General features: G+C 45.7%; 1 protein-coding gene across 1 annotated transcript; it reads left to right on the top strand.

Moving 5' to 3' along the window:
* Positions 1-1684: 1684 nt before the first annotated feature.
* LOC137423926 (uncharacterized) lies at positions 1685-25401 on the top strand. The gene is made up of 5 exons (XM_078774729.1): positions 1685-1788; positions 1954-2091; positions 2804-2944; positions 12743-12883; positions 25222-25401. The coding sequence occupies exons 1-5, from the start codon at positions 1722-1724 to the stop codon at positions 25224-25226; spliced, it is 492 nt and encodes a 163-aa protein (XP_078630855.1). The 5' UTR covers positions 1685-1721; the 3' UTR covers positions 25227-25401.
* Positions 25402-25852: the final 451 nt, after the last annotated feature.

The raw sequence follows: 25852 nt of genomic DNA, 5'->3' as shown, positions 1-25852 counted from the left end.
ATTCAAATGCGGTCCTTCGCTTATGCACGCACGCATGTACGCACGCATGTCCGCACACACGTACGCACGCCCACCCGCACGCACGCACGGACGGACGGACACACGGACAGAGGGGAAAACCATAGTCCCCCTTTCGCTCAGCGGTGCGACGGGGACAATAAGCGAAGTACCAACTTCTAATCTGGTGTGTGGGTGTATTGAGGCATAAGGAAGAACACTATTGAAAATTGGGTCGCCACGTCAAAATCCAAGATGGCCGCCACCATGTATGTCTGAACCTTGTGAGCGAAATATCTTGAAAAATAAGCGAAGTACCAACTTATAATCTGGTGTGTGGGTGTATCTAGGCATAAGGAAGAAATATATTGAAAATTGGGTCGCCACGTCAACATACAAGATGGCCATCACCATATATATGTCTGAAACTTGTGAGCGAAATATCTTGAAAAATAAACGAACTACTAACTTCTAATCTGGTGTCTGGGTGTATCTACGGATAAGGAAGAACGCTATTGAAATTTGGGTCGCCACGTCAAAATCCAAGATGGCCGCCGCCATGTATGTCTGAACATTGTGAGCAGAATATCTTGAAAAATAAGCTAAGTACCAACTTATAATCTGGTGTGTGGGTGTATCTAGGCATAAGGAAGAACGCTATTGAAAATTGGGTCGCCACATCAAAATCCAAGATGGCCGCCACCATGTATGTCTGAACCTTGTGAGCGAAATATCGTGAAAAATAAACGAACTACTAACTTCTAATCTGGTGTGTGTATCGACGCATAAGGAAGAACGCTATTGAAAATTGGGTCGCCACGTCAAAATCCAAGATGGCCGCCGCCATGTATGTCTGAACCTTGTGAGCGGAATATCTTGAAAAATAAGCGAAGTACCAACTTCTAATCTGGTGTGTGGGTGTATCTAGGCATACGGAAGAAAGCTATTGAAAATTGGGTCGCCACGTCAAAATCCAAGATGGCCGACTTGCGTCTTCCACTTTGTCAACTCACATCACTTCACCGACGGGGGACCTAGGCGTAACGCTTGTTAAGAATTAAGATGCCGAGTATAAATAACAATGAATGTATGAAATGCACGTTTCAATGTCGTTCTCTGTCAGAAAAATTGAAGAAATAGCCAATCATTTTAAACTTCACCACGACGACCATTTTTATTAATAACATACAGGGTTGTTCCATTCACAAGGAGCTCGCATACCACTCCCTGAGCAACTCCTTTAGTCCATTGCTCCACTTCACAAGCACTTCGCACATGGCTTGGCAAGTGTCTTGTAAAGCGGTAGATACGGAACGTCTGGTTTTGCAAGTGATATAAATCCACATAAAGCCCCAGGTGTATAGCAATTATAATGTTCTGGGGCATGTTTTCAGTTACCAAGCAGCCAGCTAGCACTCGCCAAGCCAGCTCTTCCTTATAAACCATTTGGAATTGAGTGCTTGCTTGAGTGCAGACGCCTCTTGGCGGGCACTCTTCAAGAAACTTGATAACAGAACACACCCCTGGAATTGCACAACGAGTACTCACCCCGATCCAAAAATGCACAAATCATTTGAACTGCACTCCACCCCCATTACCCACATCCTCCCCCCTTACTTCTCTCTCTCTCTCAGCTATAAATACGAGTACACCGACCATAGCACGATGTACACACCAGACTGATTCAACGTGTGCACGACCTACGTACCCTTCATCTGAAGATCATGAAGCTCTCCCTGGCAGTCGCTCTCATCATCGGAATCTCCATCGTGGAACTCGCACATGGAGTCGGTGAGTGATTGGTAAACATCTCACAACTTCGACAACTTTTGATATAAAGTCACATTTGAACCATTTCAGGATTTCTTTGATAATCAGTTTTTCTGTTGTATTCTATGGTAAGATTGATTGATTGTTTTCTGAATAATATGTTTTTTTTTTTCTTGGTGCCCACAGCACCGAGAAAGGTTTGCCCACCTAAAAATGATTACCAATGCATCCGGTATTTGGATCAGTGTCAGTCGGATTCAGACTGTGAACATCATAAGATCTGCTGTCCTGGTCCATGTGGCAAAGAATGTCGGTCACCATTAGGTGAGCTATAGTCCTCGTGTTTTTGTGGTGGATGGGTGGCATGAAAGGCAGAAAACGATTAGAGAGCCTTAAAGTTGTTTTATTACCTTCGCAAAAGCGGAAGGTTATGTTTTGATCGCTGTGTATTTATTTGTATGTCTGTGTGTGTGTGTGTGTGTGTGTATGTTATTCGCATAACTCAAAAAGTATTCAACCGAATTGCATGAAATTTGGTGGGATGATTGGTTATTATACGGGACACATTTGATTAGATTTTGGGAGCAATCGGGTCAAAGGTCAAGGTCAAGGTCACGAAAAGGTCAAAATCGTATTTTTTTTTTGTCATAACTCGGTCAATTCTTATCCGATTTGCATGAAATCAGCACCAAACTGTTCACTGTTCTGTTCCCTACACTCCCATGCCAAGTACAGAACAGTAGCTGCGGCGAAGGTATGCGCTCTACCGAGTGCCCGTTCTAGTTTTGTTTGTGTGGCCATTTAGAGGGGTGTGGGTGTGGTGGACGACATTTTGGTCGATTCAACAACGAATTTAACTTGAAGTATTTTGGAAACAAAGTAGTATTGGACTGGTGAATATCTTTCATTTAGAGTTTGATATCAGAGTTTTTGTGCACCCCCCTCCACACGTTCTCACTTTGGAGAAATCCCGCACTTACCATGGTCTTGAATATCAAGCAGCCGATCACCAGGACCCTTTGTTTATCCTTTCCAGAAAAACCCGGAAAATGTCCCATTCCTCGGGGATTTGGTATCTGCGTTGAGAAATGTTCCCATGATTTTGGATGCAGAGGCAGACAGAAGTGTTGTTCAAATGGATGTGGACATGTGTGCATGAATCCTGTCTACTTGAAAGGTTTGTTGAAGATTTATACAAAAGATGTAATATAATGTCAAATCCACATCACTGATCTTCCATTTCATGTATGAACTCCGAGTGTGATTCACATATGATTCTAATGTAGATTCTGTACATGGAGAAAATCGTTGTCATTTTGTCATATGTTTAAGCTCTTGTTTCTTCCTCAATCATCACATCTTCCTATTACACAAACACATCGATTTTGTTTGAAACGAAAAGTACTATTTAATAAATGTATTGATTGATTGATTCGGTCCTACTTTAATTGAGTGAATTAATAAGCTATATTTTATATCTTCCCACTGACCTGAGAGTGAACTTGTGTTGTTTTTCAGGTTGAGACTGATTCCAAAACCAAAACAAAGATGAAGAGTTAATTTCTTCAAGAAAATGTTCAAACATTTATCTTTCAAAATAAATTACTTTCTGCTCTGCATTTACCCAAGGATTTTGTTTCCTGCTTAAATGTATTTGCTTTCTTCATCAATAAACCATGATTGAAAAAAGTTTGTCCTTCAACAAATTGTATTTTTAAAAAAAATAAAAGAACAAGAAATCTCGTGTTTAGAGATATCTAAAGAATATGATAACAATCATGGAAATGATGATAAAACAGGGTAACAGGGTAAAATTACATTCTGTATAAGATTTCCGAACAAGGTTACAAACACCACACCCAACATAATGTTTTATTACAAAAAATAATCAGATCATTGAAGATATGACTTGTATACGTTTGGTGTTCGAGGCCCAATAAATGAACGACACCCGTTTTTAATCTCATACTATCAGCTCATGGTGATGCACATCAGCCTTGAATGTTGCCTGAAGAACATCGTCTCATGAATATGGGCAGCAGACAGCACCATATAACCAAACAAGATACAGAACTCGTACCAATTGGGTGAACAAATAACTACTGTACCTCCACTGTGGCCACATATCCGAATGCAGGTAAGGGATAACAGTGAGAAATGGGAAAGGTGAAACCACAGGGGAATAATTAAAAACCATATTTGGTTGAGAGGTGATGCGAACTCATACTCGTTTCCATATAATGCCGAACTGTGGCCTGCCCCGCTACATCCAGTCCCACAGACTCTCTGGGTGTATCGTCATCAGGTCGTTGAGGCTGAGATGGGTGGAATTCATTCAAGTTACTGATCTCTCTTATCATCACTCAAATACACTGACCTCCCTGAGGCTCTTCAGGTGAAATCTTTTCTGGTGAGGCACCCCTCACTTATCTGCACCGCCCTCCATGGCGTGTCCTGCTCCACATTCCCTGACAGTGTATGGAACCTCAGGGTACTATAATGAAATGATGATGAGGATAAAGAGGAAGTTGTGGTGAAGGAGATAGGAGAACCATATGTAACATGTGGCCCTAAAAGGTAAATTAACCCCATTTGTTACATGAGGTCCACATGTGGACAGGAATCTCTATATTAATTAGGTATTACAAATGTTGTGTATCCATTCTTTCCCAAGTACACTTCAATACATTGATTTATATACATTGATAGATGCTTTAGATATCCATAGTGAGGAGGAATTGTATACATAGAAGTACACTCTCATCAACATCATCATCATTTCCAAAAAATTGTTTTGTTGGGGATTGTAATAAACAAAAACAGACCTGTCAAATTTTCAGAAAATAGAAGCATGTGGAGGCATTGTGAAATAAAAGTTTGGAACAATGCTTGGCAATGCAGAATCCAAACATGCAGAATCCAAAAATGCAGTCCATAACTTTTTGAGATATCCTGCTATTTATCGTTTTTGTCCCTATCTGCCAAAGGTGAAAAATCACTTTAAAATTCTAGTAGTCGGATCCGAATCCGGATCTTCACCAAAATCTAATAATTTCGTCCTTGTCACATACACCACCTCTCTGCCAAATATCATCCAAATCCGTTCACAACTTTTTGAGATATGTGCACAGACAGACAAACAAACGGACAGACAGACAGGGGTGAAAACATAACCTCCATCCACCTTTGGTGGCAGAGATAATAAACAAACTGAGATTCCATGTTGTATTTACACGTTTAAGATGCATCTCAATTGGTATAATGTATTTCTTCCGGGTGAACGTTGAGCTTTGCCAGCATGCAAAACTTTTGAAAAAGGACCTCTGGAAACGGGAGACAGCCAAACGCACAACTGCACAAAATATTTGCTCATTACCCCTCCACCATATCTATTACCACCCCCAGATCCTTCTCCTGTGTGATCCACTCCAACATTTTCTCTTGCATCATGTAATCTCTATTTTCATTATCTTACCCATCCCCTGCACCTTACATGTCTTTATATGGTAAGTTGATTCACCCAATCCTCTGCCCAAACTATGAAAGTGTCGAGACATCCCTGAATCTCATTTCACCCCCACACTCCTCCATGCTATCCATCTCAACTCTAACCTCAGTGTCATCAAACACTGCCCAAATCATTGATGTAAATTGTGAATAATAATGGTCCAAGTACTGTCCCGGAAGTAGGCCACCCACTACATTCTACCACTACATTCTACCACCCACTACATTCTACCACTACCACTACATCCTCCCAGCAAGACATCATCCCAATCACAGCCACTCTTTGCTTACAATGACGAAGCCAGCTCCCAATCGAGTTAGCTACATGACCAGATACTCCACAAGCCCTCACCTTAAGCAAACAAATAATAACCTCCTTTGTGGCACCTTATCAAATGTCTTCTGAGAGTCATGAAATACACGATGTCCACTGCCATTCGCTCATCCACCTAATCAGATGGAATATTGGGGCATGTTTGTAGATTTTTGTCCCCCGTGGCACCGCGGAGCAAAAAGGGGCCTATGGTTTTCCCCTCCGTCCGTGTGTCCATCCGTCCGTCCGTGTGTGCATGCGGGCGTGCGTGCGTAAGCGAAGGACCACATTCAAATTTGGTGTGTGGGTGCAACCCACGTCAAAATCCAAGATGGCCACCGCCATGCATGTCTGATGCCATGCAGGTCTGAACCTTGTGAGCGGAATATCTTGAAAAAATAAGCGTTACGCCTAGGTCCCCCATCAGGGAAGTGATGTGAGTTGACAAAGTGGAAGACACAGAAAACATGCTATGATATGATATTTCGCTCACAAGGTTCAGACACAGATGGAGGCGGCCATCTTGGATTTTGACGTGGCGACCCAATTTTCAACAGCTTTCTTCCGTATGCCTAGATACACCCACACACCAGATTAGAAGTTGGTACTTCGCTTATTTTTCAAGATATTTCGCTCACAAGGTTCAGACATATATATGGTGGCGGCCATCTTGAATTTTGACTTGGCGACCCAATTTTCAAAAGCCTTCTTCCGTTTGCCTAGATACACCCACACACCAGATTAGAAGTTGGTACTTCGCTTATTTTTCAAGATATTCCGCTCACAAGGTTCAGACATACATGGCGGCGGCCATCTTGGATTTTGACGTGGCGAACCAATTTTCAATAGGCTTCTTCCTTATGCCTAGATACACCCACACACCAGATTAGAAGTTGGTACTTCGCTTATTTTTCAAGATATTCCGCTCACAAGGTACAGACATACATGGCATTAGACATACATGGCGGCGGCCATTTTGGATTTTGACGTGGGTTTCACCTACACCAAATTCGAATGCGGTCCTTCGCTTACGCACGCACGCACGTACGCACGCACGTCCGCACACACGCCTGCCCGCACGCACGCACGGACGGACTGACAGAGGGTAAAACCATAGTCCCCCTTTCGCTCCGCGGTGCGACGGGGGACAATAAGCGAAGCACCAACTTCTAATCTGGTGTGTGGGTGTATCTAGGCATAAGGAAGAAAACTGTTCAAAAGTGGGTCGCCACATCAAAATCCAAGATGGCCACCACCATATATATGTCTGAACCTTGTGAGCGAAATATCTTGAAAAATAAACGAACTACTAGTACAGACTGCAAAGCCGCAATGAGCCGGCGAAGCCAAAACTCCTTGCCACTATTTTACCCATCACCATGGCATCAGTAGGTTAGGTAGTTGGTAGTAGGTAGGTAGGTAGTTGGTAGTAGGTAGGTAGGTAGTTGGTAGTAGGTAGGTGTAGTAGGTACTGTACCTGGTAAGACTTGGTAAAAGAGAACAGCAGACAGTCCTCCCCAATACCTGCATACCTCTTGCCACTATTTTACCCATCACCATGGCATCAGTAGGTTAGGTAGTTGGTAGTAGGTAGGTGTAGTAGGTACCGTACATGGTAAGACTTGGTAAAAGAGAAGAGCAGACAGTCCTCCCCAATACCTGCATACCTCTTGCTACTATTTTACCCATCACCATGGCATCAGTAGGTTAGGTAGTTGGTAGTAGGTAGGTGTAGTAGGTAGCGTACCTGGTAAGACTTGGTAAAAGAGAAGAGCAGACAGTCCTCCCCGATGGCAATACCTGCATACAATTACAATACAATAAATGTCACAAGAAGCTTAAGGAAGTAACTATACGATGTGCTAGCTTAAGGCCTATTTTTAACTGGGCTTAACATACGTTTTCACAGTAAGTGTGTAGTCTTCTAACTTCAGTCGCTGTCAGGCGCCAGGGCTGGTTCTCTGACTCTCCGGGCACGGCAGCTTCGTCCACCAGAAGACGTCAGCTTGCAGTGATTAATTCGGTGAATTCCATCTCAACTTCGGATATTTCCGGCCGTGAAAAACTATCCGTATTTCTAAACTAAATATGTAAACCGCTTATACCATATTTCTGGCCGTGAAAAACTATCCCGTACGGCCGCGAGATTTCTAAAAAATAATTCTTCGTCAATTTTAGAATATTTGACGCCGTTTTCACCGTCCGAAACACGTAATAATAATTGGTTCTGGTGTTTGATGACGATTTTCTTTGAAGATAACGAGGTTGGTCTTAACGTATTTTAATTACGAATGAGAGGTTTCATTAGATTATTAATCAAAGAACTACGGGTGAAACAAGCTCCGATTGAACTTTTTCGCAATTGTTTTATGCAAACTTCCGCATCCGGTCGATGGCGCCCATCATTGAGCGCTTTCATTTTAGAAATATTTTTGCAAATGCTCGACTCTCATTGGGTCCGGTGTTTGGTGACGCGTTTTGTTGAAGATAACCAGGCCCGTGCGGGCCGATGTTGGTCTTAAATTATTTTACTAGTACCGACTGCAAAGCCGCAATGAGCCGGCGAAGCCAAAACCTCTTGCCACTATTTTACCCATCACCATGGCATCAGTAGGTTAGGTAGTTGGTAGTAGGTAGGTAGGTAGTAGGTAGTAGGTAGGTAGGTAGTTGGTAGTAGGTAGGTGTAGTAGGTACCGTACCTGGTAAGACTTGGTAAAAGAGAACAGCAGACAGTCCTCCCCAATACCTGCATACCTCTTGCCACTATTTTACCCATCACCATGGCATCAGTAGGTTACGTAGTTGGTAGTAGGTAGGTAGGTAGTTGGTAGTAGGTAGGTGCAGTAGGTACCGTACATGGTAAGACTTGGTAAAAGAGAAGAGCAGACAGTCCTCCCCAATACCTGCATACCTCTTGCCACTATTTTACCCATCACCATGGCATCAGTAGGTTACGTAGTTGGTAGTAGGTAGGTAGGTAGTTGGTAGTAGGTAGGTGTAGTAGGTACCGTACCTGGTAAGACTTGGTAAAAGAGAAGAGCAGACAGTCCTCCCCGATGGCAATACCTGCATACAATACAATAAATGTCACAAGAAGCTTAAGGAAGTAACTATACGATGTGCTAGCTTAAGGCCTATTTTTAACTGGGCTTAACATACGTTTTCACAGTAAGTGTGTAGTCTTCTAACTTCAGTCGCTGTCAGGCGCCAGGGCTGGTTCTCTGACTCTCCGGGCACGGCAGCTTCGTCCACCAGAAGACGTTAGCTTGCAGTGATTAATTCGGTGAATTCCATCTCAACTTCGGATATTTCCGGCCGTGAAAAACTATCCGTATTTCTAAACTAAATATGTAAACCGCTTATACCATATTTCTGGCGGTGAAAAACTATCCCGTACGGCCGCGAGATTTCTAAAAAATAATTCTTTGTCAATTTTAGAATATTTGACGCCGTTTTCACCATCCGAAACGCGAAATAATATTTTTTCAAATGCTGGAATCTCATTGGTTCTGGTGCTTGATGACGATTTTCGTTGAAGATAACGAGGTTGGTCTTAACTTATTTTAATTACTAATGACAGGTTTCATTGGATTATGAATCAAAGAACGACGGGTGAAACAAGCTCCTATTCAACTTTTTCGCAATTGTTTTATGCAAACTTCCGCATCCGGTCGATGGCGCCCACCACTGAGCGCTTTCATTTTTGAAATATTTTTGCAAATGCTCGACTCTCATTGGGTCCGGTGTTTGGTGACGCGTTTTGTTGAAGATAACCAGGCCCGTGCGGGCCGATGTTGGTCTTAAATTATTTTATTAATACATTGGAGGTGCATAAGATTGTGAATCAAACGACGACGGGTGAAAGAAACTCCTAATGAACGTTTTAAATTTGTTATGCATACTTCCGCCCACGCAAGATGGCTGCGCCCACGGCGCTTCGGATTCTCGAGCCAAGGCATAATCAGGTTTTCAACATAATACGTACTCGTTTCTTGACAACACCGGCTTCGCCGGCTACTAACTTCTAATCTCGTATCTGGGTGTATCTACGCATAAGGAAGAACGTTATTGAAAATTGGATCGCCACGTCAGAATCCAAGATGGCCGCCGCCATGTATGTCTGAACCTTGTGAGCGGAATATCTTGAAAAATAAGCTCGCTACCAACTTCTAATCTGGTGTGTGGGTGTATATAGGCATAAGGAAGAACGCTATTGAAAATTGGGTCGCCACGTCAAAATCCAAGATGGCCGCCGCCATGTATGTCTGAACCTTGTGAGCGGAATATCTTGAAAAATAAGCTTAGTACCAACTTCTAATCTGGTGTGTGCGTGTATATAGGCATAAGGAAGAAACCTTTTGAAAATTGGGTCGCCACGTCAAAATCCAAGATCGCCGCCACCATATATATGCCTGAACATTGTGAGCTAAATATCTTGAAAAATAAACGAACTACTAACTTCTAATCAGGTAGGTGTGTGTATCGACGCATAAGGAAGAATGCTATTGAAAATTGGGTCGCCACGTCAAAACCCAAGATGGCCGCCTTGCGTCTTCCACTTTGTCAACTCGCATCACTTCACCGACGGGGAACCTAGGCGTAACGCTTGTTAAGAATTAAGATGTATGTATAAATAACAATAAAGTGAAATGCATGAAATGCACGTTTCAATGTCGTTCTCTGTGACAGCAAAATTGAAGAAATAGCCAATCATTTTAAACTTCACCACGACGACCATTTTTATTAATAACATACGGTGTTGTTCCATTCACAAGGAACTCGCATACCGCTCCCTGAGCAACTCCTTTAATCCCTTGCTTCGCTTCACAAGCGCTTCGCACATGGCTTGGCAAGTGTCTTGTAAAGCGGTAGATACGGAACGTCTGGTTTTGCAAGTGATATAAATCCACATGAAAAGCCCCAGTCATACCGGATTTGAGTGGCCACGAATCGCCCCGATCACCCCCGATCTGGCGATTCCCCGCACCAACACGACTTTTCGGCAAGATTGACTGTAAATTTTCCCACAGTCATACCAAAACACCCCTGCCACGACTCCCGTACGATCGCGCCGTGACCGCCGCGCCGACAAAGCCCGATCCGCCAAGTGCGCGGCAAGATCACCACAAATCCTAGCCCGTGCCCACACGTCTTCGCCCCGATCCGCCCCGATCCGCCCCGATCCACCCCGATCCCACTACGACCGCACTACGACGGCACTACGCACGCGTACGTGCCCACCCGTCCGAGCCCGACTGCGCGGCGGCCGTCCTTGCCCTATATAAGAACGGCCAAGAATCACGCCGACCTAACTACGATCTTAAAATTCAGACGACGCTAATTCACGTTATTTTTGTATGTCGTTTATATAAATCATCAACTCCAAGCCTTCCAATGATGCCGCCAGCCAGGAAGAGGGGGAGGGGATCCAGGAAGACGTGCACAATCACGCGGCCGCCGTGACCAGCTTGGATGTGATCGATGTGACCAGCTTGGAATCAGGAGATGAAATGATTTCGCCGCCGGGGATTGCCTTTATATACCCGGTCTTGTGACAGGTCGTAGTGGCACCTACTGGTGCTTACTGCATGCTTATGGCAGTCTTGGCGGAGTCTTGTTAATTCGTGAGAGATCGGCAATGATCGTGAGTCGTCGTACGGCTGCGCGAACGTGGTCTGGACGGATCGGGGCAATTTTTGGAAGACCGTGATGGCAGTCGTACGGCGTCCATGTGAGGATGTACGGCGGTCGTATCAGTGCTTGCTGGATGTGGAGCGAATCGTGGCAGCCAAGTTTCCCGACCGCCGCAAGACACTCCACGACCATTTTCCCGATGCCCACATGCGCCCGTACGACACCCTCCAGACAGCAGCAAGAGTTTGAAAAACGCCACGAATTGCCACGATAATTTTGAACTGTTCAAAATTGGCGGGGCGGCTTCCCGTCTCGACCCGAACTGCCAAGTACACCCCCGATCATCCAGGAATCGCCAGGACCCCAATACGATCTGGCCAAGAATGTCGCCCCGATCTTAGGTCGTGGCGATTCGTGGCCTGAAAATGGCCAGTATGACTGGGGCTTAAGGGTAAACGCCCCAGGTGTATAGCAATTATAATGTTCTGGGGTATGTTTTCAGTTACCAAGCAGCTAGCTAGCACTCGCCAAGCCAGCTGTTCCTTATAAACCATTTGGAATTGAGTGCTTGCTTGAGTGCAGACGCCTCTTGGCGGGCACTCTTCAAGAAACTTGACAACAGAACACACCCCTGGAATTGCACAACGAGTGCTCACCCCGATCCAAAAATGCACAAATCATTTGAACTGCACTCCACCCCCATTATCCACCTCCTCCCACCTCACTGCTCTCTCTCTCTCTCTCAGCTATAAATACGAGTACACCGACCAAAGCACGATGTACACACCAGACTGATTCAACGTGTGCACGACCTACGTCTCCTTCATCTGAAGATCATGAAGCTCTCCCTGGCAGTCGCTCTCATCATCGGAATCTCCATCGTGGAACTCGCACATGGAGTCGGTGAGTGATTGGTAAACATCTCACAACTTCGACAACTTTTGATATAAAGTCATATTTGAACCATTTCAGGAATACTTTGATAATCAGTTTTTCTATTGTATTCCATGTTATGAGTGAGTGATTGATTGTTTTCTGAATAATATGTTTTTTTTTTTCTTGGTGTCCACAGCACCTAGAAAGGGTTGCCCACCTAAAAATGATCACTAATGCATCCGGTATTTGGATCAGTGTCAGTCGGATTCAGACTGTGAACATCATAAGATCTGCTGTCCTGGTCCATGTGGCAAAGAATGTCGGTCACCATTTTGTGGTAGATGGGTGGCATGAAAGGCAGAAAACGATTAGAGAGCCTTAAAGTTGTTTTATTTTGTTTGTGTGGCCATTTAGAGGGGTGTGGGTGTGGTGGACGACATTTTGATCGATTCAACAACGAATTTAACTTTAAATATTTTGGCAACAAAGTAGTATTGGACTGGTGAATATCTTTCATTTAGAGTTTGATATCAGAGTTTTTGTGCACCCCCCTCCACACGTTCTCACTTTGGAGAAATCCCGCACTAACCATGGTCTTGAATATCAAGCAGCCAATCACCAGGACCGAATGTTTATATTTTCCAGTAAAACCCGGAAAATGTCCTATTCCTCGGGGATTTGGTATCTGCGTTGAGAAATGTTCCCATGATTTTGGATGCAGAGGCAGACAGAAGTGTTGTTCAAATGGATGTGGACATGTGTGCATGAATCCTGTCTACTTGAAAGGTTTGTTGAAGATTTATACCAAAGATGTAATATAATGTCAAATCCAAATCACTGATCTTTCATTTCATGTATGAACTCCGAGTGTGAATCAGATATGATTCTAATGTAGATTCTGTACATGGAGAAAATCGTTGTCATTTTGTCATATGTTTAAGCTCTTGTTTCTTCCTCAACATCACATCTTCCTATTACACAAACACATCGATTTTGTTTGAAACGAAAAGTACTATTTTGTAAATGTATTGATCGATTATTTCGGTCGACTTTAATTGAGTGAATTAATAAGCTATATTTTATATCTTCCCACTGACCTGAGAGTGAACTTGTGTTATTTTTCAGGTTGAGACTGATTCCAAAACCAAAACAAAGATGAAGAGTTAATTTCTTCAAGAAAATGTTCAAACATTTATCTTTCAAAATAAATTAGTTTCTGCTCTGAAATTACCCAAGGATTTTGTTTCATGCTTAAATGTATTTGCTTTCTTAATCAATAAACCATGATTGAAAAAAGTTTGTCCTTCAACAAATTGTATTTTTTTCAAGCCTCGTGTTTGGAGATAACTCAAGAATATAACAATCAAGCAAATTATGATGAAGTAAGGTAACAGGGTAAAATGACATTCTGAATCTGTATCGGGTTTCTGAACAAAGTTAAAAACACCACACCCAAAATAATGTTTTAATACAAAAAAATAATCAGTTAGATCATTTGAAGATATATGACTTGTATGCGTGTGGTGTTCAAGGCCCAATAAATTAACGCCACCCGTTTTTGATGCGCATTAGTCTTGAATGTTGCCTGAAGAAAGATTAAATTCTCTTGAACATGGGCAACGGATAACACGAACCATCACAAAATTACAAGTATAACACAAGGTAACATCACCTGGTCTTGGATAGACCATAGCCGGCCCACACTGGGCATAATTTCATCACAATCGCAGAGCGACAATTAGCTGGATTTGAATGCCGTAGAGAGGTCAAAAATGCGGTCAATAAGACAAACCCATACAGGAATAGACACGAGAGGTGCAAACAGCCTTCTCCAAGGCGTAAACAGACCCAAGCAAGGCACAACTCATGGTTTGGTATCACCACATATATGTTAAATACTGCAATTGATCAATTAACAATGATAAATACGGTAATATAACAATTAAAAATGTTCGACACTGTAATTGAACAATTAACAACGTTAAGTGCTATAATTGAACAATTAATAATATTCACCATCTGTAACTGAACAATTAACAATGGTAAATACTAAATACTGTAATTGTACAATTAACAATGTTAAATACTGCAATGGAACAAGTAACAATGTTGAATCCTGTCATTGAACAATTAACAATACTAAGCACTGTAATTGAACAATTAACAATGTTAAATACTGTAATTGAACAATTAACAATGTTAAATACTGTAATTGAACAATTAACAATGTTAAATACTGCAATTGAACAATTAACAATGTTAAATACTGTAATTGAACAATTAACAATGTTAAATACTGCAATTGAACAATTAACAATGTTAAATACTGCAATTGAACAATTAACAATGTTGAATACTGTAATTGAACAACAATGCTAAATACTGCAATTGAACAATTAACAATGTCAAATACTGCAATTGAACAATTAACAATGTTAAGTTCTGTAATTGAACAGCAATGCTAAATACTGCAATTGAACAATTAACAATGTTAAATACTGCAATTGAACAATTAACAATGTTAAGTACTGTAATTGAACAGCAATGCTAAATACTGCAATTGAACAATTAACAATGTTAAATACTGCAATTGAACAATTAACAATGTTAAATACTGCAATTGAACAATTAACAATGTTAAATACTGCAATTGAACAATTAACAATGTTAAATACTGCAATTGAACACTTAACAATGTTAAATACTGTAATTGAACAATTAACAATGTTAAATACTGCAATTGAACAATTAACAATGTTAAATATTGCAATTGAACAATTAACAATGTTAAATACTGTAATTGAACAATTAATAATGATAAATACTGTAATTGAACAACAATGCTAAATACTGTAATTGAACAAGTAACAAAGCTAAATATTGCAATTGAACAATTAACAATGTTAACTACTGAAATTGAACAATTAATAATGATAAATACTGTCATTGAACAACAATGCAAAATACTGTAATTGAATAATTAATAATGCCAAATACTTTAATTGAACAATTAACAATGTTAAATACTATAATTGAACAATTAATAATGCTAAATACTGTAATTGAACAATTAATAATGCTAAATACTGTAATTGAACAATTAATTATGCTAAATACTGTAATTTAACAATTAATAATAATAAATACTGTAATTGATCAATTAGTAATGCTAAATACTGTAATTGAACAATTAATAATGCTAAATACTGTAATTGAACAATTAATAATAATAAATACTGCAATTGAACAATTAACAATGCTAAATACTGTAATTGACCAATTAATAATAATACATACTGTAATTGAACAATTAATAATGCTAAATACTGTAATTGAACAATTAACAATGCTAAATACTGCAATTGAACAATTATTAATGATAAATACTGTAAATCCACTCCACTCTCTGCCGCTCCATTCCTCTTCCCTCAGATCGGCAGTCTGCAGCCTCCTCACTCTCTGAAGACCTGGACAAAATCACAGACTGGTCAAACAAGTGGAACATGTCTTTCAATCCTGACAAATCTCACTCTCTTACTATGTCTCTCCGAAAAGATCGACTGGACAACCCTCCCACCTACTTTCTCAACAATCCTCTCCAAGAAGTTCTGTCGCTAAAGCTTTTGGGTCTCACTATCTGCCATGATCTTTCTTGGGAAATCCACATTTCCAAGCTGGCCTCCAAAGCCAGTCGCCGACTGGGCATCCTCCGTCGTGCGAAGTCCTTCCTCGGCACACCTGAGCTCCTCACCACATACAAGGCTTTCATCCGCAGCTCAATGGAATACTGTTCTCCCCTATGGGCTGGTGCTCCTGCCTCACACCTGGCTCGGCTTCACGCTGTTGAATCCAAAGCTTTCAAAATCATTGGAATCTCCCGCGATGAAGCTATCTCTGAGGGCCTTTCACTCACTCACCGCAGGCAGGTAGGTGGTCTTTCTGTCTTCTACCGACTCCTCTCCGGCCTTGCTCCCCCAGCTCTCTCTGTGCTCTGTCCCCCAAATATTCCTACAGGTCGCACAAGATCTGCCAGCAACCCTCTGATGGTTAAACTGCCGAAATCTCGGCTCTCTGCTCACCTTCACTCTTTCATTCCTCTTTTCTCCCGCCTCTGGAACAAACTCCCACACTCCCTTCAATCCCTCTCCTCCCTCCAGGTCTTTAAAACAGCTGTTCACCACCATCTCTTATCTTCCCCCATCCAAAACCTTGATCTTTTCTACCCCCACTAATTCACCCCAGATCCACCTTGTTTGAAATTCCAACTTCTTTCCTGGAAATCCTGGCAGTGTCCATATGTTTATACCTCTCCCACCCCCCCCCCCCCTTCACATGCCTCCCCCCCAAAGCCCTCTCCCTCCCACAGATCTCTCGATGTCTCCATGTCTCTCGGTCCCTGCTCTCAAATGTTGTTTTTGTGTCTTTCCCCCTCTCTCCCCATCTTGTCTACCGCTCCCGATGTTATTTGTTTTATGTGTCTGTTTGTCTTTCTGTGTGATTAATGTTCGCTCTTTCACGAGCCTCGATCTTGTATACAAAAAAAAAAAAAAAAAAGTACAACAATGCAAAATACTGTAATTGAATAATTAATAATGCTAAATACTTTAATTGAACAATTAACAATGTTAAATACTGTAATTGAACAACAATGCTAAATACTGTAATTGAACAATTAATAATGCTAAATACTGTAATTGAACAATTAATAATGCTAAATACTGTAATTGAACAATTAATAATGCTAAATACTGTAATTGAACAATTAATAATAATAAATACTGCAATTGATCAATTAATAATGCTAAATACTGTAATTGATCAATTAATAATGCTAAATACTGTAATTGAACAATTAATAATCATAAATACTGTAATTGAACAATTAACAATGCTAAATACTGTAATTGACCAATTAATAATAATAAATACTGGAATTGAACAATTAATAATGCTAAATACTGTAATTGACCAATTAATAATGCTAAATACTGTAATTGACCAATTAATAATAATAAATACTGTAATTGAACAATTAACAATGCTAAATACTGTAATTGAACAATTATTAATAATAAATACTGTAATTGATCAATTAATAATGCTAAATACTGTAATTGAACAATTAATAATAATAAATACTGTAATTGAACAATTAACAATGCTAAATACTGTAGTTGAACAATTAACAATGCTAAACACTGTAATTTAACATTTAACAATGGTAAATACGGTAATTGAACAATTAACAATGCTAAATACTGTAATTGAAGAATTAACAATGCCAAATACTGTAATTTAACAATTACAAGGGGGGGGGGGTGTATTTGGTTACAATGACTTATGTTTTATGACAGAAGAATAGGTATTTGGTTTCTTCTCAGAAAATTTTGACAACATTAACCACCCGTGTTGAAGCAAAGTTTACTCACAGCAATAAAAACATAGGGGCAATACCCCAAATTACCCAAGACAACCAACAGCTCCCCCCCCCTCACCCCCCGCCTCAGATTTGTCCCTCTTCACGGAAAATCGTTTCTCTGTGTTGGAGGACATATGTGGATGAATTATCGCCCTTGCCTAATGACCCAGAAACTGATATGGCGGAGCCACAAAAATTAGTAACCCCCCTTCCCGAAGATGGCTGATTTCTCTGCCTCCAAATCCCCTCCCTCTATGCCTATGGACTATGTCCAATCTGATAATGTGGAGGAATGTGATGATGTTGAGGAAGTAAATGATGACAAGCGTTACGCCTCGGTCCCCCGTCGGGGAAGTGATGTGAGTTGACAAAGTGGAAGACGCAGAAAACATCCTATGATATGATATTTCGCTCACAAGGTTCAGACATACATGAAGGCGGCCATCTTGGATTTTGACGTGGCAACCAATTTTCAATAGCGTTCTTCCTTATGCCTAGATACACCCACACACCAGATTAGAAATTGGTACTTCGCTTATTTTTCAAGATATTTCGTTCACATGGTTCAGACATATATATGGCGGCGGCCATCTTGGATTTTGACGTGGCGACCCAATTTTCAATAGGATTCTTCCTTATGCCTAGATACACCAACACACCAGATTAGAATTTGGTACTTTGCTTATTTTTCAACATATTCCGCTCACAAGGTTCAGACATACATGGCGGCGGCCATCTTGGATTTTGACGTGGCGACCCAATTTTCAATATGTTTCTTCCTTATGCCTCGATACACGCACACACCAGATTAGAAGTTGGTACCTCGCTTATTTTTCAAGATATTTCGCTCACAAGGTTCAGACATTTATATGGTGGCGGCCATCTTGTATTTTGACTTGGCAACCCAATTTTCAACAGCTTTCTTCCTTGTGCCTAGATACACCCACACACCCGATTAGAAGTTGGAAATTCACTTATTTTTCAAGATATTCCGCTCACAAGGTTCAGACATACATGGCATCAGACAGACATGGCGGCGGCCATCTTGGATTTTGATGTGGGTTGCACCCACACACCAAATTCGAATGCGGTCCTTCGCTTACGCATGCACGCATGCACGCACGGACGGACGGACGGACACACCGACGGAGGGGAAAACCATAGTCCCCCTTTCGCTCCGCGGGGCGACGGGGGACAAAAACAAGTATGACACAACATCTGAGCCATCTGATATAGATGACTCTATTCGTGAATGTCGTGGCTTTAAAGAAGAAAGAATCCCTCAAATCCCTCCCTCTGATTTAAAAGGGTACCTTAAGAGCACATTCCGTAAAAGGAATGTTGTCACAGGAACGTTTTTTCCGGAGCTACCTGATTTTATACATTCTGCTAAATTGATGATAAAACGGCCCAATGATTTTAATTTCAGCTCCTCGCAACGTCATCCGGTTAAAGAAGTGCATACAAAAAGCTAAGAATGAACTGCTATCAAAAAATTGAATGGTTGTCACTCCTTGTATTTGTAATGTGTTTCTCGATTTGTAGCTTGAATATTACCTGAGGATGTAGCTCCGTCCATAAAGTACGAATAAGAAATGTTTTATGACAGAAGAAAGTTGACATTGCCCTTTTACAAGAGACCCATGCCAGTGACTGCTGTGTCGCAGAGTGGTGTAGGCTCTTCCCTGGTCTTTCCTTTTTTTCGTAACAGTGACTCCCATTAAGGTGGTACAGCAATCATTCTTAGCCCTACCTTTTCCCCTTCATCGCTTAAATTTTGCGAAATACAAAAGGGATCTCGAACATCCCTAGAATTCCACTATTGTGGAAAATTTTATACTATTTTTAATATCTATGCCCCAAGTACGCCTGTAGCTCGGCGAGATTAAAAAAAATAATCTTGGGACACACCTAACTTCCCTCGACAGCCAAAATAACCAAGACAATCATATTTGTATTGGTGGAGATTTTAATTGCACCCTCCAACCCCAGCTAGACAGGAACAGTGCAGAGCCCTATCCTGCGTCAACAACCCCCCTCACCCAATTTTTAAAACAAATGAATTACACAGATACATGGCGGTTACAGCACCCATCAATCAGGCAATACACATGGTGTCAATGCATTCGAAATAATATTGTACTTGCTCACTTGGACAAGTTTTATGTTAACCCTCCACTTGAACGCCTTGTCCTATCTCAAATTTTCCCATCAGGGTTCTCGAACCACAGCACAACATTTCTCAAAATTTCTGCCCCTTTCCCAAAACGCGTGCTTTTTGGAAATTTAGTAATAATCTGCTTGATTATAGTACCTTTAAGGATTTTTTCCCCGAAATTTGGAATATCCTGATTTCCAACCATGGGAATTTCCTAAACCTTAGACAATGGTGGGATAATTACAAAACGCATATCAGACTTTTCTGTCAGCAGAATCGTGCGTATGGTGTTCCAGACGAAAAAAACCATAACTTTGAAGGAGCTGCGCTCCAACGCGAGTTGAAAGAATTGACGCGACCAAAGATGGAAATTCGTCCGAGTAGGTTTAATAAATGTATCACACTCGGGTACTCTCCAAAAGCCCGTTTATCGGGCAGCAATATATATACACATTTATGTCGGGAAGTTTGCCCGGCAAAAGCGTTCCCGGGCATGCCCGGGTGTCAAGGGCGAGCCTTGGAAAGGCGAGTCTGGACCTGCCCGGGCGTGTTTGGCTGCGGCCTGGCAAGTCGAGGCTGGGCGTGCCCGGGCACTCTGGACGAGCCCTGGAAAGGCGATAGCGGGCATGCCCGGACGCTCTGGGCGAGCCCTGGAAAGGCGATAGCGGGCATGCCCGGACGCTCTGGGCGAGCCCTGAAAAGGCGATAGCGGGCATGCCCGGACGCTCTGGGCGAGCCCTGGAAAGGCGAGAGCGGGCATGCCCGGGAAAGACGAGACCGGGCGTGCCCGGGAACAGTGAGTCCGGGCATGCCCGGGAGAGGCGCGTCTGGCCGTGTTCTGGCCGGTGCAAGGCGATTGTGTGCATCCAGCGGTAACCGCTACACACGCCCCTCCAGAATCGACCTGCACCGGCAGGGTCAATTTAAGGGGGGCCGGATGACCCGGCCGAAGCGACCCCTGGAGGGTCGTGGGGAGGGGTCCGACGTGGTGGTGGGTGGTCGAGTGGGGGGAACTGTGGATGGGGGGCGGCCTCGCCGCGGAGGAAGGGCCAACCGTGGTGGTCGGTCGACGTCCATGTGCGCCGGTTTGAGGCGGTCCACAGAAATCCGGTCTGGCCGGCCGCCGAAGTCGACGATGAAAGACTTGTCGCCCCGTCGCAGGACCCGGAAGGGCCCGTCGTACGGCGGCCGGAGTGGCCCCCGGTGCGCGTCATGACGCACAAAGACGTACTCCGCTGTGCGAAGTGCCGGGGGGACGTAGGACTGGGGGCCACCGTGGCGGGGCGTCGGCACGGGGGCAAATCGTCGGGCGGCCTCCTGGATGTCCGAGCGCTGGCGAGCGGCGGACCAGGGACTGGTAGCGTCGGGCACGAATTCGCCCGGGACGCGGAGCGGCTGGCCGTAGACGAGCTCGGCGGCGGACGCCTGGAGGTCTTCCTTGGGGGCCATGCGAAGGCCCAAAAGGACCCACGGCAGCCGGTCGGCCCAACCGTCGTCCTGAAGGCCGGCCATGAGTGCGGCCTTCATGGAGCGGTAAAACCGCTCGCACAACCCATTGGCTTGGGGGTGGTAGGCCGTGGTGCGGTGCAGCGTGACCCCCAACGAACGGGCGACCGCGCCCCAAAGCTCAGACGTGAACTGTGGGCCGCGGTCGGACGAGATGTCCGCTGGTGCGCCGAAGCGCGCGACCCAGGTGGCGATGAACGCCTGCGCCACGTCGGCGGTGGTGGTGGAGGCGAGGGGCACGGCCTCCGGCCACCTGGTGGTCCTGTCCACCATGGTGAGCAGGTGGGTGAACCCCCGCGAGGGGGGCAGGGGACCCACCAGGTCCACGTGGACGTGGTCGAAACGCCGTTCAGGCACGGCGAAAGGTGCCAGCGGGGCCTGGGTGTGGCGGTGGACCTTGACCCGCTGGCAGGCCGTGCAGGCATTGGCCCAGTCGCGGATGTTTCGTCGAAGGCCGTGCCAGACGAAACGCGCCGACACCAGCTTCTGAGAAGCTTTCCGGCCCGGGTGAGAAAGGCCGTGGATGGAGGCGAAGATGCGGCGCTGCCAGGAAACGGGCACGATGGGGCGAGGCTGGCCCTGGGAGACGTCGCAGAGCAGGACGGTGCCCACGAAGGGAATGTCGGCCAGGCGGAGGCCCGTGTCCGTCGCGCGGAGTGCCTGCACCGAGGCGTCGGTGGTCTGGTCGGCCGCCATGAGCGCGAAGTCCACGCCGAGGTGGACCGCGTTCGCGCTGGCCCGAGAAAGACAGTCGGCCACAGCGTTGTCTTTGCCGGCGATGTGCCGGATGTCCGTGGTGAACTCCGACACGGCGGAGAGGTGGCGCTGCTGGCAGGCCGACCACGGCTCCGTGACCTTAGCCATTGCGTAGACCAACGGCTTGTGGTCGACGAAAGCCGTGAACGGGCGGCCCTCCAGGAGGTGTCGGAAATGGCGAACGGCCAGGAATAGCCCGAGCAGCTCGCGGTCGAACGTGCTGTAGTTTAACTCGTTTGGCCGGAGTTGCCGGCTGAAAAAAGCGAGTGGCTGCCAAACCCCGTCCACCCATTGCTCATGGACGGCGCCCACCGCGTAGTTGGAGGCGTCCATAGTGAAGGCGATGGGCGCGTTGAGCACCAGGTGAGCCAGCAGCGTTGCGTCGGCAAGGGCCCGTTTGGCGCTGGCGAAGGCCGCGTCCATGGCCGCGGACCAAACAATGTCATGCTTGGCCGGCTTGCCCCGGAGGGCCTCGTAAAGGGGCCGCATGAGCTGAGCAGCGCGGGGCACGAATCGGTGATAAAAATTCACCATGCCGAGGAACTCTTGGAGGGCCTTGATGGAACGGGGACGCGGGAACGTGGTGATGGCCTCGACCTTGGTCGGCAGCGGCACGGCCCCGGTCTTGGAGATGCAGTGGCCCAAAAAGTCAACGGTCGTCGCGCCGAAGTGGCATTTGACCGGGTTGACAATTAAGCCGTGCTTGCTGAGGCGACCGAACAGTGTTCGGAGGTGGAGGAGGTGCTCGGCACGGGACGTGCTGGCGACGAGGATATCGTCCAGATAGACGAAAAGAAACGGCAGGTCGCGCAGCACGCCGTCCATCAAGCGCTGGAATGCATGGGCCGCGTTCTTGAGGCCAAACGGCATCCGCAAAAATTCGAACAGGCCGAACGGCGTGATGACGGCCGTCTTCGGGACGTCGGCCGCCCGGACAGGTACCTGGTGGTAGCCCCGTATCAGGTCAATTTTCGAAAAGATGACCCGTCCCGCCAAACGGGCGGAAAAGTCCTGAATATACGGGATCGGGTACCTGTCGGGGGTGGTAGCGTCGTTGAGACGGCGGTAGTCGCCACACGGGCGCCATCCACCCCCCGGCTTTGGCACGATGTGCAGTGGCGAGGCCCACGCGCTATCGGAGCGCCGCATGATGCCGAGGTGCTCCAACGCGTCGAACTCGGCCTTCGCCACGGCGAGCTTGGCCGGGTCGAGGCGGCGGGCCCTGGCATAGACCGGCGGGCCTGTAGTGGGTATGTGGTGCTCGATCCTGTGCCGGACCGCGACGGCCGAAAACGTCGGCCGCGTGAGGGCCGGGAATTCCGCGAGCAGGCGAGCGAACTCGTTCGCTGCCGGGAGGGCGCACGCCAGTTCGGTCGGCGCGGAGCTGCTCATCGTGCACGCCAGGGAGCTGAAGGTCTCGGCGTTGACAAGGCGACGACGTTTGACGTCGACCAGCAGCCCGTGCGCGCAGAGGAAGTCGGCGCCCAGCAAAGCCATGGGGACGCAGGCGGTCACAAAAGTCCATTGAAAACGCTGGCTGCCGAAGCAGAGGGTGACGACGCATGGGCCGAAAGTGCGTATGGCCGAGCCATTAGCAGCGACCAAAGAGGGGCCGCAAACGGCGTCCCGCCTGTCCTGCTCGGAGGCGGGTATGACGCTCAGTTGGGCGCCGGTGTCACACAGGAAACGCCGCCCAGACGCTTTGTCCCGAATAAACAGCAAGTTGCCTGAGTGGCCGGCGCTCATGGCTGGGAATGAACGCCGGCCCGGCCGTTTCCCGACCTGCCGAAAGTGCACGGGGGCCGGCACGTCCGAGCCTTGTGTCCGAACCTGGCGTGGTAATAACACCACGCCCGGTCAGGTGGAGGCCCCGGCCGTCGTGTCGGAAGCGGGCGGTGCGGCGTGGCGGCCGCCAGTTGCACCGGCAGTTCGGCCTCCAACCGCGCAGGGCGCTCGGGTGTCGTGGGCGTCGCCTCGGATGGCGGCGGGCTCCAGGTAACCGCGCCGATGTGCTGGCCCACCGAGGAGATCTTATCGGCTTCCCTGGCGAGGGCGCGGGAATCCGTGATCAACGTGCCAGCCAGGGCGAGGCGTACCGGGTGAGGCAGCTGGCGAAGGAACAGCTCGCAGAACAGAAAATCCGGAGAGTGCTCACCGAGCAACGAGAGCATATAGTCCATGCGCTCAGACGGGCACGTGTCGCCGAGCTCGGGCAGAGCGAGCAGGCGCCGTGCGCGTGCTGCTGGTGAGAGGGCGAAAGCGTCGAGGAGGAGTGTCTTCAGCGCGTCGTATTTGTCAGCAGCCAGCGGGTGCTCGAGGAGGCTCAAGGCGCGGGCCGCGGTGGCGGAACCGAGCGCCGCCACAACATGGTGGAAGCGGGTGTCGTCCGCGGTGATGCCTCGCAGGGCGAACTGAGAGTCCGCCTGAGCGAACCAAACAGCCGCGTGAGCCTCCCAGAAGGTAGGCAGTTTAAGCGTCACTGCCATATCCATGTCGGTAGGTCACCAATGAAGGAACTGCGCTCCAACGCGAGTCGAAAGAATTGACGCGACCAAAGACGGAATTCGTCCGAGTTGCTTTATTGAAACAAAACAGCTCAGGTATTCTGACAAGCTCGTTTATTGGGCAGCAATATATATACACATATATGTCGGGATGTTTGCCCAGCAAAAGCTATACCGGGCATGCCCGGGTGTCAAGGGCGAGCCTTGGAAAGGCGAGTCTGGACCTGCCCGGGCGTGTTTGGCTGCGGCCTGGCAAGTCGAGGCTGGGCGTGCCCGGGCGCTCTGGACGAGCCCTGGAAAGGCGATAGCGGGCATGCCCGGACGCTCTGGGCGAGCCCTGGAAAGGCGATAGCGGGCATGCCCGGACACTCTGGGCGAGCCCTGAAAAGGCGATCGCGGGCATGCCCGGACGCTCTGGGCGAGCCCTGGAAAGGCGAGAGCGGGCATGCCCGGGAAAGACGAGACCGGGCGTGCCCGGGAGGTTCGGGCGTGCCCGGGAACAGTGAGTCCGGGCATGCCCGGGAGAGGCGCGTCTGGCCGTGTTCTGGCCGGTGCAAGGCGATTGTGTGCATCCAGCGGTAACCGCTACAAGGTCTTGTTTCTTTCTCCATCATCACAAATTCCTGTTTCTTAAACAAACACATCGATTTTGTTTGAAACGAAAAGTACTATATAATAAATTTATCGATTGATTGATTCGGTCTACTTTAATTCAGTGAATTAATAAGCTATGTTTTTTATCTTCCCACTGACCTGAGAGTGAACTTGTGTTGTTTTTCAGGTTGAGACCGATTCCAAAACCAAAACAAAGATGAAGAGTTAATTTCTTCAAGAAAATGTTCAAACATTTATCTTTCAAAATAAATTACTTTCTGCTCTGCAATTACCCAAGGATTTAGTTTTCTGCTTAAATGTATTTGCTTTCTTAATCAATAAACCATGATTGATAAAAGTTTGTCTGAAACAAATTGTATTTAAAAAAAAATAAAAGACCAAGAAGTCTCGTGTTTAGAGATATCGAAGGAATATGATAACAATCAAGGAAATGATGATAAAACAAGATAACAGGGTAAAATGACATTCTGTATAAGATGTCTGAACAAGGTTACAAACACCACACCCAACATAATGTTTTATTACAAAAAATAATCAGATCATTGAAGATATGACTTGTATACGTTTGGTGTTCAAGGCCCAATAAATGAACGACAACTTTGTTGCCTGAAGAACATCGTCTCATGAATATGGGCAGCAGACAGCACCATATAACCAAACAAGATACAGAACTCGTACCAATTGGGTGAACAAATAACTACTGTACCTCCACTGTGGCCAAATATCCGAATGCAGGTAAGGGATAACAGTGAGAAATGTGAAATGTGAAACCACAGGGGAATAATTAAAAACCATAT

The sequence above is a fragment of the Myxine glutinosa genome, chromosome 3, assembly GCF_964187855.1.
Source record: "Myxine glutinosa chromosome 3, kmMyxGlut1.1, whole genome shotgun sequence".
Lineage (NCBI taxonomy): Eukaryota > Metazoa > Chordata > Myxini > Myxiniformes > Myxinidae > Myxine > Myxine glutinosa.
Note: the sequence above shows the minus strand (reverse complement) of the source record. Positions and strands in the feature narration are given on the sequence as shown.